The sequence below is a fragment of the Vanessa cardui genome, chromosome 22 (assembly GCF_905220365.1).
Source record: "Vanessa cardui chromosome 22, ilVanCard2.1, whole genome shotgun sequence".
NCBI lineage: Eukaryota > Metazoa > Arthropoda > Insecta > Lepidoptera > Nymphalidae > Vanessa > Vanessa cardui.
The window spans coordinates 7,367,681-7,385,832 of NC_061144.1; the positions used below are offsets into that span (position 1 = coordinate 7,367,681).

General features: G+C 36.3%; 1 protein-coding gene across 1 annotated transcript in view; it reads right to left on the bottom strand.

Moving 5' to 3' along the window:
• Positions 1 to 6,343: 6,343 nt before the first annotated feature.
• LOC124539459 overlaps positions 6,344 to 18,152 on the bottom strand; it is a 92,120-nt gene continuing 80,311 nt past the window's right edge. The window contains exons 7-8 of the mRNA XM_047116855.1: positions 16,863 to 16,997; positions 6,344 to 7,945 (exon numbers count right to left, since the gene is read on the bottom strand). Coding sequence (XP_046972811.1) covers positions 7,815 to 7,945; positions 16,863 to 16,997 — 266 coding nt within the window. The 3' untranslated portion in view covers positions 6,344 to 7,814. The remainder of the gene's footprint in view (positions 7,946 to 16,862; positions 16,998 to 18,152) is intronic.

The window sequence follows — 18,152 nt, forward strand, 5'->3', positions numbered from 1 at the left end:
GTTTTTGTTATTGTGTTTATTACCCCTGCATATAAACAAACGTAACCCAATAAAATATTAGTATTCATAAAATAATCTATTAGGTCACGATGGAAATACACTGTCTGTATTTGAAAAGGAAAATAAAATGTTTTAATGACGAGTGGCATACAGAAAGTTTTCTGATAAGTTATAATGAACGAACGAACATCAGTCAGTCATAATTATGAAGTTCGAAAAAATATATACACAACAAAATAAATTCAAGGACTTCAAGAACGATATTTATAAAATGTTGTACACATTTCGTATAAGTTAAATTGTGAATTCGTTTTTTTTTCAAACTTATTTCATAGTGATACATTAGATTTTTTGTAATGTAAACTCTACATAAAAAAAAACATCAAACTTGTACCAGAATAAGTAGCGCGATCGGAGGAGGTTTTACTATTAATAATAATAATATTATAATCATAATTGCATGTGTTGCAAGTTACTATTCTATAAAGTGGCTCTGAGGCCTACACTAGATTTAACTGTATTTGAGGAATCAGTACCTACAACGTATTAACAAACATTTATAATGCTTAAGATTATACTATACACGCTAGTTTTGTCTTGTGGTATCAACTGCTTTAAATTTAGACTATTCACATGACAAGCGTCGTATAAAAAGGGATTATAATAAAAAAAAGTAAAGTAACAGATGTAAATTTCCCACTGCTGGGATAAGGCCTCCTCTTCCATTTAGGAGAGGGTTTGGAATATATTCCAACACGCTGTTCCAATGCGGATTGGTGGAATGCACATGTGTGTGTCTAATTTCACAGAATTTCTGTGAAATTAGACACCTGCAGTTTTCCTCACGATGTTTTCCTTCACTGCGGAGCAAGAGATGAATTATAAACACAAACTAAGCACATATATATATAGTGGCGCTTGCCTGGGTTTGAACCCGAAGTCGTCGGTTAAGATGCACGTGTTCTCACCACTGGGCCATCGCAGCTCGATATTATTATTAATTGTCAGATATTATTGTCTATACCATTAATTTCATAAAGATTTTACAAAATCTCTATTCTTTCTTCACGACAACCAGCAGCTATTTTTAATGTTCCGTTGACACCCCACCTATTGTACACTTCCTCTAAGACTTGCTGAAATGTGGTCTCCACTCAATTGCTCACCTTCAACAATAGCTAATGGTTGTGTGACACATGAGATCCAATTCCACTTCAGCTACACTGCTATGGATAGACCTGACATACTAAATAAGATTTATGCTTAACCAACATCAACAATGAAAGAGTTGCCCAAATGTGGTTTATATTTTTACGTACATCATCAACAACAACAACAGCCTGTAAATTTCCACTGCTGGGCTAAAGGCCTCCTCTCCCTTTTAGGAGAAGGTTTGGAACATATTCCACCACGCTGTTTCAATGCGGGTTGGTGGAATACACATGTGGCAGAATTTTTATGAATTTTGTCACATGCAGGTTTCCTCACGATGTTTTCTTTCACCGTTGAGCACGAGATGAATTATAAAGACAAATTAAGCACATGAATCAGCGGTGCTTGCTTGGGTTTGAACCCACAATCATCGGTTAAGATGCAAGCGTTCTAACCACTGGGCCATCTCGGCATATAAATGTGAAAATTTTTCCTTATTCATGATCCTATTTAAATTTCGAAGAGGTCTATAAATAAATAATAAATATGTAACAACATCACATATATTACTCTAATTCCAATTTAAGTAGCTAAGGCACTTGTGTTATGGAAAATCGGAAGTAACGACGGTACCACATACATTCAGACTCAAGACAACATAGAAAACTAATGATACTGTACTTCGACTCGGTCGGGAATCGAACCCTGGACCTAGGAGTGGGAAAACATGAAAACCGGTGTACACACCACTCAGCCATTAGTTCTGCTGATTAGTTTTGGAAATAAACAATCGAACTCTTCGCAAATGTGAGCAAATGCTGTTATCGCCATTTATTTTATAAGCCATTGTTTATGCAATCACTAAACATAACATAACGCTTTTACCCTAAAAGGGGTGCGCAGAAATCTTTAGTATCACACATTAAATTCTCTCCTAGTTCGTATATTTTTGCGTACCAGTCTTTCCAATCGAAACGCTTAAGGCCCTTTTACCCCTACTTCCTTTTTAATTTCCGTTTCCAATATTTAAAAATAAGAACCGATTTTATTTTAAAACGACTCTCGTCAATCATAAATTTGTCTCATTTTACGCTTCAAAAATTCCTAACAATTTCCTTTATGAATTAAACTTTACTTGGTGGTAGGGCTTTGTGCAAGCCTGTCTGGGTAGGCCCCACTCATCAGTTATTGTACCACCAAATAACAGTACTCAGTATTGTTGTGTTCCAGTTTGAAGGGTGAGTGAGCCAGTGTAACTACAGGCACAAGGGACGTAACATCTTAGTTCCCAAGGTTGGTGGCACATTGACGATGTAAGGAATAGTTAATATTTCTTACAGCGTCATTGTCTATGGGTGATGGTGACCTCTTACCATCAGGTGGCCCATATGCTCGTCTGCCAGCCTATAACCATAAAAAAACTGACATTGGACTTTGGAGATAATTATATTACTCCCATTTCAAAAATTATCATGAAAACAAAGAAAAATATTTGTTCAAACATACAAATTATATTACAAATGAAGTTTGATTTGAGGCTTGTAACTCTCGCCTTTGTATCGTAACTATATCAATGGAAATAAAAGTTCCATTGAGGTGTTTTATCTCATTCGTAACGAGCAAATAAGGCACTTAATTGTAAGTAGCTAACACTTTTTATAGACATTAGCGTTGTAACCATTTAAATGCCACTACTTTCAACGACAATGCACAAAAAATGGGTGCTATCTCAAGGTTTTTACAAAGTTCTACCACCAAGTTAGACGTTAAACCGTTTCTCATTATAAGAAAATTTTATGATAAAATAAAAATATTGGTCCCAAAAAACACCGGAAATTAATTAAAATTGGATGTAAAACAAAAAAAATAGACGTCAAATGTTAAAAGTCGGTCACGCTGTCAACACGCCAAACCCTTACGGAATGATTCCAACACTGAATGGATGAGGAAACAAAGACTTTCAACGTGTCCACAGCAGACCACTCAGTTAGAAAACAATCATCAATCAGATCGATTGAAGGGTTGATCTCGCCGTTCCATTTGATTGGCATTCGAACTGACCTCGTCTATTGAATGAGTTTTCGGATATACGATATTAAGAGCTTTTAGAATATTTCTGAAATGGGATCTGTAATCATAAAGAAACATGTGTCGTGAGATTTTTATCCAAAATATGAGAATTTAATTTCGTGACGTATTTTTCCAAAAAAAATATTAAAAATTCAAACGAAAGTCGAATTAAATCTCAATACATTGTTTACATATATTGACGATTCTATATACATTCTATTAGAATGTACATTCAAATACGATCTTTTTAGAATCTATCCAAATTAATAGCTTTTCATTGTCAGATTTGCCTCATAGTTGACAGCACCTTCTTTTTGGAGCTTATTTACCTAAACCTGTATTATGAATCCTCATGTTGGTCCGAAGTTGATAGAATATGTTCATTTTCACTAGACTCAAGAATATTTCAAAAAAGTCAGTATAGAGTAACACAGTGAAAAATTGGGTCGTTCTTTAGAAGTAATCCTATAACAAAACAAGTCAAACTTGGCATAAAATTGATGATGTTTTCTCTCGAAGCTCTTTCAGTAGATATTTTCCGTTGACATATTTGATTGAAAAACCACTAAATCACTATCACTGTCCAATCTGGTTGATGCGGATGGTTCATCTTCTTCGTTTTAATTTTCTAATTCTCAATAAGATACTTTAGCAGCTGATACGTCTTCTAACACCGCTTCGGTTTCACTCTTATTCATTTTTTAAATGTATATTTTCACATGAGTAAACTATGGTAAATTACATAACACTATACAGTATTTGTAGAAAAACATCTCAATCAAATAGATAGAAGATCAATGAACAATCAAGGCAATAATGCATGCAATAATGTTAGACAAAATCTTAGACTTACGAGCAAATAAAATAAAATTTCGAAAATAGATAATTTATTACCTGATAGATCAGTAGATGCTTCATCAGTAATCGTTTTATTAACATTTTACAACGTAATTTTAAAAACATACGACGAAGACCACAACGATATATATTTTTCAAATATTCGAAGAACTTTGTCGCAATAAAACATAACGAAATATACAAACGTAACAGTTGAAATAAAGTCAAGTTGATTGGTTTCTGCACTCGTAAAAAGGTCACCCGTAGCATGCATGTACAATTTACATCTCAAAGTTGAAGAACTTTCGAAAGTGCTAGAACATGCCAACAGTCGTTGAATGTAGCTCGCGAAATTTCGCAAATATTCAAAATGTTCATTCCTTTTCAATCATTTACAAAGACAATTCCACTGTACTTGAACTTCGTTTCGAAAATTACATCATTACTGAGATAGTTATTAACGTAATAAGTAACACTTTGTCATTTTTGAATAATTTCGTAACATTTTAAACTAAAAACTATTTACTAATTTAGCTTATGTGGTCTTCGAACCACTGAAGGATTTTGTCGATGTCAATACTTATATGTGTGCACTACCTAATGGTAAGTGGTCACCACCATTTATAGCCAACGCTACTGTAAGAAATATAAACCAGTATCATCAAGTATCACCAAGATGCCATCGCCACCAAACTTGGGAACTAATATGTAATGTTATAATATTAATTCATAGAGTTACACTGGCTCACTCACCCGTAAAATCGGAATACAGTAATACTAAGTGACTACTGTTAATTGGTCTTGGAATATCTGTTGAGTGAGTGGAAATTACCCAGTCGAGCTTGCTAAACCCGTACCAAAAAGTAAAATCCAGTTAAGGCTATTAAAATATATTTGAGTGATCCTGTCGCAAAATTCTCAGTAGTAATCTAAAGTTAGGTAGTTAGTGTTAGAATGGCATTACTTCGAAATCGTATTACTCGTACACCTGTTTACCACAGATGTGGGTTGCCATCAAATAAATAATCATAAACCAAACATAGATAAAAGCAGCAATTGACAGTTATTTGAAAATAGAATATAGTCGCCGAATAGTGGCGAGGATACACAATTTCACTTGAATTTATTTGACAATTATTATCGAGCCCGACGTGAAGAGCTGAGATGGCCCAGTGGTTAGAACTCGTGCATCTGAACCGATGATTGCGAGTTCAAACCCAGGCAAGCACCACTATATATATGTGCTTAATTGTGTTTATAATTCATTTGTGAAGGAAAACATCTTGAGGAAACCTGCATGTGTCTAATTTCATCGAAATTCTGCCACATGTGCATTCCACCAACCCGCATTGGAACAGCGTGGTGGAATATGTTCCAAAACCCTCTCCTTAATGGAAGAGGAGGCCTTATCTCAGCAGTGGGAAATTTACAGGCTGTTACTTTACTTTACTTTTTTTACTTTATTATCGAGCCAATATTTATCAAATTTTTTAAACTAAACTAATAAATGCGGAAGTACAAGTCACGCTTACTCCGCTGAGGCGATTTAGATGAAATTTACATGGAACTAGTTTTAATCCCGAAAATAAATAGCCGGAATATTTTAAGCCTTCGAGGTGAAAAACTTGTGTTGTAAAGTCGCAGATTAGCTGTTCCTCCGGGTACTATTCAATTTTTCTTTAATTCAATTTTTTTATTAAGTCTTTCTAAAATTTCTTTAATAATTTATTTCGAATTATTATAATATTTGTCACGTTAATATTACTCTTTTATAAAACTCTTATCGTTCAATTTATTACGTGATTGTATTAAAAAAATAAAGCTATTTACAAAAAAACTTGAATAAAATATAATCAATAAAATTAAGTTGGTATCCCCGTCGATCTAAACCAAACCCTAAGCAAGACAATAGTAATACTAGTACATACTCACAATTTCCTTATTTATTGGAGATATTTAAAAAAAGAATACTTACCATCAGAGCCGGATTTAAAGATCTGGAGGCCTGGCACCGATAGATAGGGGACACTAATTTTTTTTTTTTCATACCGACCGACGACTGATGAGAAAGTGTGAAAGTTTCATTTTTATATTCACTCTTTGTATGAAATGTTAAAAAGAGTAATTAATAATTTTATTAAAATTTGACTTTAATATGGTACCCTGGTTACTTTCACCTTTGACACTGCTTGCCATATTTTGGTACAATTATCTGTTCTAATTAAGTAAAATATTGTTTAAGACGATAAATAAAACACATCGAAACTTGGCACGTTAAATTCAAAATCTTATTTATTCTTAAAACCATTACAGATAATTTTACATATTTATCACTTATATGTGAACATATCTCACAGCTTATTTACATCAAATATTATTGTACTTCATTGGTATACTTTATTTTTTTATCAACTGTTATAATAAAATGTTCAAATTTACACGATGTTTTCCAGTTTGAAAGTTTTTTTTATATATAAAATTTTATAACAAAGGAGTTTTTATTGTTCTGTTTTAAAGGTCAACAAACCTTTATGTCAATGTCATTGAGTGCAGTGTGAGCTGTCACTGTCATCGAAGTCTGTGTTGCTAGTGAATAGTTTTATGGAAAATGTTTAACATTTTCAATTGTTGTTAATGTCACAAATAAAATACATTTTAGTATACATAATGATTTTATATTTTAATAAAATAATGCCTCTTTATTTTGTCATTGTCATTTGTCGTACTGAAACAGAAAAATCGTCACAGCAGTGCGATTCTGTAAGGAAACGCTTCGTTTCTCACTCGAAACATAACCAACTTATCACTTAATAAGTAATTTTGACACGTGTATGCTACACATTTTATAATTAGTGTTGTATTCAATGTCGGATATTACATTCTGACCTTTCAAGATCGTGTTCGGCGGTGAGTTTCGAGTTTCTTGTTACAGAATAGCCTAACCGTCCCTTGATATGAAATATCAAAATATTGGTTACCATAAAATTATGAAATTTAAGAAAATCAGTAATAATTTAATACATAGTAAAATAAAGCAAGGTTTCGTAAATAAATTGAATTTATCTTATTATTATAAAGATGTATAGCGACAAGGTAAATTCGTGGTATATATTCCCTTGTGACATGGGAGTAGGTAGTAGGGAGTGGGAAGGGGAAACGTTGGTAGTCGTCAGTACCTCTCACCCCCAAAGCGCGTTAATTGATGTTTCACATCAAGAAGATAGACAATAAATGACAAATTGATGTTTTAATACCGCGTCGTTAGTTCTGCCTATAGCAATCTGTATGTATTACTTTATGGCGCCCTACGAGTTTCTCTCAATTCAAAACGTTTACAGTAAATCATTATGAAGAAATTAAACCAATCTTAATATTACAAATATCTGGATTTTTTTAAAGGAATCGAAAATTTAAATTGTTGTTTTTTTATTACAATAACTAATTACGACTTACTTTACATAAATAATAATTGTATATTTTGCTTAAACAGTGGTGTTAGCTTAATTTTTAACTGAAAAAAATATGAAAATGATTGTTAAAAAAATCTACAATTATTTGAAAACCAATAAAATCATAATTGCCTACACAGAGATCAGTATTTATTACGAAAATATAGTAATATTCAAATGTAAGCCATATCACTTATCGAAGCGATAATATTTTGAATATAAATTATTTATTTAAATACATTTGTACATATTTTCAACTAGAAAACATCATCCGAAAGGGTACATTGGTAACTGTACATCATATTGTTATCCGAATTCGCCTAAACTTTGTACAATATTAAGTAATAACGAGAGGAGTATTATATATTCTACTAAATTTACATGAAAAGATCTCATTGATGAGTTGTTACCGTGCTGCATTGCGGCTGGTGTTTCACCTGAAAAATAAAATATATATAAATAATCGCACTTAATCATATATGGCTTGGTGGAGTGGGTGGTACCTACCCAGACGAGCTTGCATGAAGCCCTACCAAATATTTATCCAATCAAATTGTAAGACTACACCTCTCTAGTAGCTTAAAATTTAATTTTCAAGTCTCAACCCTAAGTCTAGCATAAAATGAACTAAACATTCAATATCCCCATGTTAGTTTAAGATAACTTAAGATATACGTATTCCAAATATTGAGTTCGAAATTTAAATGTATTTAAAATGAATTCATTATTCTAAAAACGTAGCTGAGGTCAGTAAAAAAAATTGACGTATTCAATTGAATAGGGTCGATGAAACTGGAAGATTAATAGTTGAATTCACACGCCAAAGCAGAGCTTGATTTATATTTCAATTCACGGCTACACAACAGAGCTATTTTTAGTATAATTTTATATCTAGAGCCGAGATGGCCCAGTGGTTAAAACGCGTGCATCTTAAAAGATGGTTGCGGGTTCAATACCAGGCACAGCAGCACTGAATACTTATGTGCTTAATTTGTGTTTATAATTCAACTCGTGCTCGGCGGTGAAGGAAAACATAGTAAGAAAACCTGCATGTGTCTAATTTCACAGAAATTCTCCCACATGTGTATTCTACCAACCCGCATTGGAACAGTATGGTAGCATATGTTCCAAGCCTTCTCCTCAAAGGGAGACGAGGCCTTAGCCCAGCAGTGGGAAAATTACAGGCTGTTGTTGTTGTTGTTATATTTATACGGTCAGGTTTCCATCTGATTTATTTACGTCCATAATAATATATTATTCGTAGGAAATCATTACAATTACTTTCGATTGAAAGGCTCGTAAAACATTACTCATAATTTTCTACGGAGTAGATTGCTTGTAAGGACAGCCCATCTAATTATATGTTGAAATAAGGCAAAAAGCCGTTGATTTGACATCAAGTGGTATCCATAACAGCATATTGTAACCATAATAACATAATGATTTATCGATAACAATATATCAATGCTAACATTTCTACAATAATACATTATATTCATACAATTATTCGTATAATAAGAGTTATTTGTATGGGCCTTTGTTGCATTTGAGCTAGATGGCCCAGTGGTTAGAACGCGTGCATAACCAATGATTGTGGGTTCAAACCCAGGCAAGCGCCACTGAATATTTACGTGCTTATTTTGTGTCTTGCTTCATAGAAATTCTGCCACATGTGTATTCCAACCCTCATTGGAACAACGTGATGGATTGTGTTCCACAACTTTCTCCTTAAAGGGAGAGGAGGCTTTAGACTAGTAGTGAGGAATTTAGAGGCTGTTGTTGTTGTTGCATGTTATTTGCATAAAATTATATTATAAGCCGAACGTATTGCGGGTAGATGGCGACGTTTACGAGTCGGAAGCGACTCGTATAAAAACGAACGCTCGATAGACTGCAGGTCACTTTCTCATCAGTCGTCGGTCGGTAAGAGTGTCGGTACTTTCACTACTTAGCAAGTAAGACCGTTTATTTATAATTGTGGTTTTGTGTTTATTTATATATTTGTCATATCTGAAATTAGAGATTGTTTGTGATTGCTCAATATATTTAATTACTGTTAAAAATTAAAATTATTTTTAAATAAACTAGCTATAGGTTGTTTCAAATGTTTTTTTTTTTTTAAATTATTTTTCCTTCTGATTGCTAAAAATATATTTTTCAATAATGACAATTCGAAGCCGTGGCAGATCGCTAGTTTCAACAAAATGTAGTCTACATTACTCGATTTATTTTATTAATTCTGTATCAGATGAAAAGGACATCTAATTACACGAAAGACATTTTTTATGTATATCCAAGGCTAATGGTATCAAAAGATTTTTTTCTTGTTCAATAAAGATTATACGATATTTAATTAATATTAAAAAGGTAAAATTATCTCTTAAAAAATATAATATAAAATTAAATGGAAATATACTTTTCTTACATTTTCGTATTCTATCAGATTTTCTTTTATGATTTTATATTAATGTTATATAATGTTTATCCAAATCGTTTGAAAATGTTTTATCATTCAAAATAATATTTTACGAGTCCAGTGATTTATTTCGTATTTTTTTCTGAAGTTTTATTTATAAGATCTAAAGAGAACAGGTTTCTTTTGATATAAATGGTTTCTTTTTTGAAACATAAGAGAAATAAAAGTTTACGATAACCTTATGTTTACTGAGTCAAATGTTATTTAGAAGAGTATATTTGGGATTATTTTAATACCAAAAAATGGTTGTATTAAAGAATTCCTCATATTTTCCACTCGAAATATGAGTAAAGCTGTCAGGAGTGCGAATGACAGTTATATAGGGCAAGAGGTCAGATTCGAGAATGCGACTTTTACGTCAACAGGCCCTTAAGGAATTGCGATTAAAGGGAACCCACGAAAACGATACTAAATTGTATGAGTATAACACACAGTACTTGTAATAATCCTTACTCATAAATTTAAAAATAACTCTTTTACCTGTGAACGCTAAAAACACTGAACCGATTTCGAAGAAATTTCGTATACTGATAGTTTTGAATCCAGGAGAAGGACAAGGGTTTTTTTCGAGGAATAAAATAGAGGTTTATTTGTTAAGAAGTTTTATATATTTAGCGCGAGGAAAATCGTGAATTCAGCAAATTTTTGTGTATTTGTTTATTTTATTGATATAGCTCTATCCCAAATAAGTGATAGTTTAGGAAAAATATGTCACTCGAGTTTATTCGACATTTCATATTTCCTCTTATCAGATTTTCGTCAATGGGGCCTATCTTAAGTGCGAGCCGACCACGCAGGATTATTATACAGTGCTAAAGTGTATGTGTATACTATCATAATCCGATTGAAAGGAAAATCTAACACGACATAGAGATCAAGGGCAGGAACCACGGCTTTATGAAAAATCTCTATAGCTGACTATAGAGATTTATTTAAGAAAAAAATAATAATTTTATTTGTCTTCTTGTCTTGGACTCAAGAGCTCGGGATTTGTAGTCTTGTAGCTACTAGTCAGTCGAATCATCTAACTGGAATATCAGTAGTTGTCAAGCTGTAAAATTCAATCTGGCGCCGAGATGGCATAGTGGTTAGAACTCGTGCGTAACCTATGATTTCGGTTTCAAACCCAGGCAAGCACCACTATATATAAGCGCTTAATTTGTGTTTATAATTCATCGTGATCGGCGGTGAAGGAAAACATCGTGAGGAAACCTGCATGTGTCTAATTTTATAGGAATTCCGCCAAACAGCGTGGTGGAATATGTTCCATACGCTCTCCTTAATAGAATAGGAGGCCTTAGCCCAGCAGTGAGAAATTTACAGGCTGTTATTTTATTTTAAAATTCAATCAGAGAGATGCAACAACACTGATTTTGACGGCACATTAACTGGCAGAAAGCTGATGTTATGTGGAGTAACTTAGTCTACTACAATAACTTTTATGAAAATTCGAACTCTCTTGCTTTTATACAAAAAAAAAATGATCAATTTGAAATATCGAAAATTAAACTTGGAGAATTTGCCAAAGAGTTTTGAGCTGAAAGGACGTCACATTTCAACGAGATTGGTACAAAAGATCAGGGACAGGATTATCGAAAGATGAATATTATCGAAAGCTAAAATCGTATTAGAGTCAGGTGCGGAGAAGACCCAGGAGACAGATTGTACGAGTTGACTGCCTTTTATCTTCAATTTATTTACCTAAAGTCCTTTATTTATTCGAAAAATTTTAAATAAAATCGTCAAGGGATAGTTATTAACAAGAATTATCGAAACTTTAACGTTATCAAAGTTTTCCATAGTTGGCTAGTAAACCATTCTATTATATTTAAAATCGATTTATTTTAACTTACGAATAATCGAAATGCTTAAAATGCAAGGGATGTAAGGGGGCGCAAACTACACCTTAGTGCCCCAAGCCAACCTCACCTGCCCGTGGTGCATCCTGCCGACCAGCAAACGAGGCTCTGGCGACCGACTGATGGCGGTATAACCATAAACATAATAGGCGTAGCTAAATACCACAGGCCGGTGACGGGCAGCAGCGTCACCGGTGCGAGAAGCTACGCCCTGCGATCGCCAACCCGCCTGCCCAGCGTGGCGATTATGGGCACAACCTCCACATACAGCACACACGCAAGCCACGGCCCCCAGTTCCCGGCAGCCCCGCTATTCCTCGTCATGGTGGCGACGATGGTAACGGCGGGACGGGGGGTGCTAAGAATCACCGGGCTACGGGAGGCCACCACAACCGACTGACCCTTGCGACGTACAACGGACGCACGCTACGGCTTGACTCGCATCTAGCGCAACTTGAGGTAGAACTTGGGAAAATTAGGTGGCACATATTAGGGCTATGTGAAGTCCGTAGAGAGGGAGAGGACACCGTAACCCTCGAATCAGGCCACCTAATGTACTTCCGAGAGGGTGACCAACAATCCCAAGGTGGCGTTGGGTTTCTGGTAAATAAGTCCCTAGTTGACAACGTGGTGGAAATCTCCAGTGTGTCGAACAGGGTAGCGTACCTCATTATAAAGCTCACCGAGAGGTACAGCCTCAAGGTGGTGCAAGCGTACGCACCGACCTCGACACACTCGGACGATGAAGTGGAAGAATTATTCGATGACATATCGAGGGCCCTCCACTTCACCACGAAAACCCACTACAACGTTGTCATGGGGGACTTCAACGCTAAAGTGGGAGTACAGAACTGCAGCGAATCGGTAGTAGGACCCCATGGACTTGGAAGCAGGAATCATAGGGGGCAAATGCTTGTCAACTTCCTCGAACGGGAGGGGCTCTTCTTGATGAACTCCTTCTTCAAGAAGCAGCCGCAAAGGAAGTGGACGTGGCAAAGCCCCGACACTATGACGAAAAACGAGATCGACTTCATAATGACGGACAAGAGGCATATATTCAGAGACGTCTCAGTGATTAACAGGTTCAATACCGGTAGTGATCACCGACTCCTCCGAGGCTCTCTGAATATCAATTTTAAGGCCGAGCGCGCCCGTCTGATGAAGTCCACGCTCCGACCAAAGCTGCTCCAAACCATTGCGGGATCTGAAACATTCCAGTCAATCCTGGAGAACCGATTCGCTGCCGTGGAAACCACAACGGACGTAAACCAGAACCTCGAAAATGTAGTTCGAATTCTCAGGGAAGAAGGCACGAGATATTGTGGCATGCAGCGTAAGGGCAGGAAGTCGAACCTTTCGGAAGAGACTTTGGGGCTCATGAAGAAACGACGTGAAAACCCACCTGTCACTTCGTCAGAGAAACGGCAATTAAACCAAGAGATCAGCAGGCGCGTACGACACGACCTCCGGTGCTCCAATACTCTTGCAATAAAAAGAGCTATTGAGCAGAATCGGGGGTCTAAGGTGTTCGTACAATCTCTTGGAAGGAGCCACCTGACGAAGTTGACCACAGCAAGTGGAGAAGTCGTTTCTTCTAAGCCGGCAGTACTTTCGGAAGTAGAGGACTTCTACGGCCGGTTATACGCATCGCATGCATCTCGACCTGATCCCGAAAATGAGGATCCTAGAGCTACATTAACACGCCATTTCTCCGAAGACCTGCCTGAAGTCAGTATTGGCGAAATCGAGACTGCTCTTGGACAGCTTAAAAATGGAAAAGCCCCTGGAGAGGACGGCGTTACCACAGAGCTATTAAAAGCGGGAGGTAAACCGGTACTTAGGGAACTTCAGACGCTTTTTAACTCTGTCCTCTTCGAAGGGAGAACTCCGGAGGCGTGGAGTAGGAGTGTGGTCGTCCTGTTCTTCAAAAAGGGAGACAAAACCCTGCTGAAGAACTATCGTCCCATATCCCTACTGAGCCATGTCTATAAGCTGTTTTCAAGAGTGATCACGAACCGTCTTGCGCGAAGATTCGACGAATTCCAACCCCCGGAGCAGGCCGGGTTTCGGACCGGATACGGCACCATAGACCACATCCATACAGTGCGACAGATTATACAGAAGTCCCATGAGTATAATCGGCCCCTGTGTCTTGCATTCGTGGACTATGAGAAGGCCTTTGACTCGGTTGAAATCTGGGCTGTTCTGGAGTCCCTGCAGCGTTGCCAAGTTGATTGGCGATACATCCAAGTGATGAGATGTCTCTACGAAGCTGCCACCATGTCCGTCCGAGTACAAAATCAGCAAACAAATCCCATACCATTGCATCGAGGAGTGAGACAAGGGGACGTTATTTCCCCCAAATTGTTCACTAATGCAATGGAGGATATGTTCAAGACGCTGAACTGGAAAGGACGTGGCATTAACATCAATGGCGAATACATCTCTCACTTGAGATTCGCAGACGACATCGTCATCGTGGCAGAAACGCTGCAGGACCTACAACAAATGCTGAACGAGCTGGCTGATTCTTCTATGCGTATCGGCCTACGGATGAACTTGGATAAAACCAAGGTCATGTTCAATGAACATGTTCTACCGGAACCGACTACGATACACGGTACCGTTCTCGAAGTTGTTCAAAAATATGTCTACCTCGGGCAGACTCTGCGATTAGGTAGAAACAACCTTGAGGACGAGGTGAATAGAAGAATTCAGCTGGGTTGGGCAGCGTTTGGGAAGTTACGTCGAATCCTAACATCGTCGATCCCACAGTGCCTTAAGACGAAAGTCTTCAATCAGTGCGTCCTACCCGTCATGACATACGGAGCCGAAACGTGGACACTCACGACAAGGCTGGTCCACCAACTTAAAGTCGCTCAGCGTGCTATGGAAAGGGCTATGCTCGGCGTTTCTTTGAGGGATCGCATCAGAAATGAGGTTATCCGTCAAAGAACCAAAGTCATCGACATAGCCCACCGGATTAGTAAGCTGAAGTGGCAGTGGGCTGGTCATATTTGTCGTAGAACCGACAACCGTTGGGGAAAACGTGTTCTAGAGTGGAGACCGCGTCTCGGCAAACGTAGTGTAGGACGTCCTCAGGCACGGTGGAGTGACGATATACGCAAGGCGGCAGGCAGGAGCTGGATGCGAGTAGCCGGAGAAAGACCACAGTGGCGTGCACTGGGAGAGGCCTATGTCCAACAGTGGACAAAAATAGGCTGTTGATGATGATGGTGATGATTAAAATGCAATACTATAAGAATAATCCTAATATTCTTAATGACATAATATATGACATAAAACTTATCGTCACTGAAATACAATATTGATTCCTTAAATATAGAAAACAGACGTTTTAGTTATATGTATATTATATGTTATATTATGTATAGAGACAAATTAGTATACCACGCGAATGTGACAACCACTCTTTAAAATGTTTATTCAAATTTAAACCCATACAACAACACTAAGCTATTAATATATATCCTGGTAATATATATCCTGGGCTAAGGCCTCCTCTCCTCCAGAGAACATTTGGAACTTATTCCACCACGCTCTTCCAATGCCGGTTAATGCATACACATGCGTTTCTTTCAACGTCGAGCACGAAATGAAGTAAAATATCAAATTAAAATCATGGATATTCAGTGGTGTTCGCCTGGGTCTAAACCCGCAATAATTGATTATATACGCGTTCGTTCATTGTATGTTATAATAATGTGTGTTAACAGTAAATAACACATAAATATCCCTCCGCTAGAAAGCCTTCCTTGTATGTAGAAGGTTAAGTAAGACATATTATATTATCTCATACAATCAGATTTCCTTATCATTCGTTCCTGTTATACAAATACAAATCAAGAACGTAAAAACTCGTTATGCTCGAATCGAACCCGAAATCATTGGTTAAAATACAAATATAATACCCACTGGGACATCACAGCTTATAATATAATCGAATTCAATTCAAAAGCGACCTTTCTACGTCCGATCGCAAACATTTGTGGAGCCTCTTAATGGCGTAGCCTAACCAGATAATTCTCGTTTCAAATTCTAAACCAACTTATTTATAGATCAGCCGGGTGTAATGCCGTAAAGCGTCGAACCGAATAATGGCGTACTGATCAAATACGTTGTGTACAACGTCCAATTCCATAGTGATACATCCAGCGATCCGTATTTACCGAGAAAATAAATTAAGGTTTTTTTTTTTATTTCAAAAAACGAACATTACTGACTATATTGGAGCACGAGTATGTATATAAATCATTTATATTGTTTATTATTTGTGTAGTTTTTCAATTATGTATTAGTGTTCTTTTATAACAAAATATATAGTTACAATATATGAGGTAGAGTAAATATAACAAGGGCGTTTTATTTTCATTTAGTTTGTGTTTTATGCTCGAAATACATTTTTGTCATGCCTGGCTTCGCTAGTTTTAAGGGACATTTATCATATTAATATAGATTATAACGTGAATTTGTTTGAGCTCCTAATTAATATGTTTTTAATTTCTATATAAATATAGTGTACTTATACCGGTCGCCCGCTTTAATTGTTAACTGTGTTCTACAAAATCATACTTGCGCAGAAATTCCTAATAGAACGTTGAGGAAGAAAATTTATACACCAATTAGGTTTGATAGGAGATGAAAATTTGTATGAAAATTATTATTAAGGCTTCTGTTAATGAGCTCATGATAGAGAAGTAAGACGCTTTGTATAAGTCTCGGTAGGCACTTCTACCACCAAACAGTAATATTTAGTAATGTTGGGTCCGGTATGAAGTATAAGTATGCCAGTGTACCTGTAGACACAAGAGACATAACATCTCACACCATAATGTTGGTAGTGTATGAGCAATATAGTAACAAATATATTGAGGTTACTCATTTGAGGGAACATTAAAAAAAATGTTTGTCATAAATAAATAAAAGCAATCCTTTGGCAAATTGCAGTGGATTGATCGATGTTTAAAAACAGACAAACCATTCGTTATGTTTACTTACTTTGTACAACGTGTACAGTGACGGATGCAGCTCTGGCGTTCGCTGGCACGCAGGTATAATTGCCAGAGTGTCGAGGTTCTGCTTTGCCAATGATGAGTTCGCTCGTTTGACGGCCATTGTGAACGCTAACGCCATCTGGACAAATTAAAAACAATATTAAATTTATAAGTATAGTACGACACAACTTGATGTAGCATGGGCGAAATTCGTAAAACTTGATTGATTGAGTACGCTAGCCCAAATTATCAATATTTATTTCTAATGTGAATATGATCTTTACACAAACGTAATAACTTGTAATATCACATGACCTAATACTTTCGTCAATTTGGCACGTCGATTTATATGCAGTTGTTTTCTCGGGTTGAACTGACGCGATAATCTATAGCGACGAATAGCATCGAATGGCGCGATAGTGAGCTATTTCTGTCGGTCTTGTAATTCGGCAGTAATCGTTTTTATTTTCATTTCATTGCATTTGCCGATGCTACATCTAATTTATGTCATACTATACAGTTGTTGACATTATATATACAGTTTGACTAAGTAACGAATGCTCATTGGTTGCTTATTAATTTGACCAAATACCAAAAGCTCATTCGTGGATTATTGCCTCATCGACCAATGCGAATTCAAATTATTTTATCAAATTTTGATCAGCGTTTCGGAAACTAGACAATATTGATAAATAGAGTTTTCTATAATCACTCCAAGATAAATCTTAAATATTATTCTATATATAATTTGAATTTTGTATATTTTTCTTTTATTATTCATGTCATAGGTTTGGGGTTGGTTCTTTGACTACGTGATTGCCACAGCTCATAGAGATTGGTGGTACACCGTCACACATGTCCTCAAAATCTAGAACACATCAATACCAAGTTTTTTTGCTAATATACATGTACGTAACTAGTTTTTGCTCATATTATAATTCCGGTACGGGGCTTATTAGACCCCGTAACGTTTAAGAAACAAAAACTCGATGTGGGGGTGATGATGTTATGTGATCGAGTTTTATTTCTTCAGTGCGGTACGTGACGACAAAGAAGTCTATGTTTTTCTTAGACACACAGCAAGGGAGACAAACGAGGCGTATTAAACCTCGCTACGGATTGAACGCTTTAAATCGTATATTGTAAATAAAAACAGAAAAAGAGGAAACGTTCAAAACGCTTTCTTCCTTACGTGACGTCTGCTGCCATTAAACCTACCGTAAGCCGTGTAAACGTTACAAATAAAACATGTATTATTTGTCCTGAGTTATCTATAATAATGTTTATAGGCGAG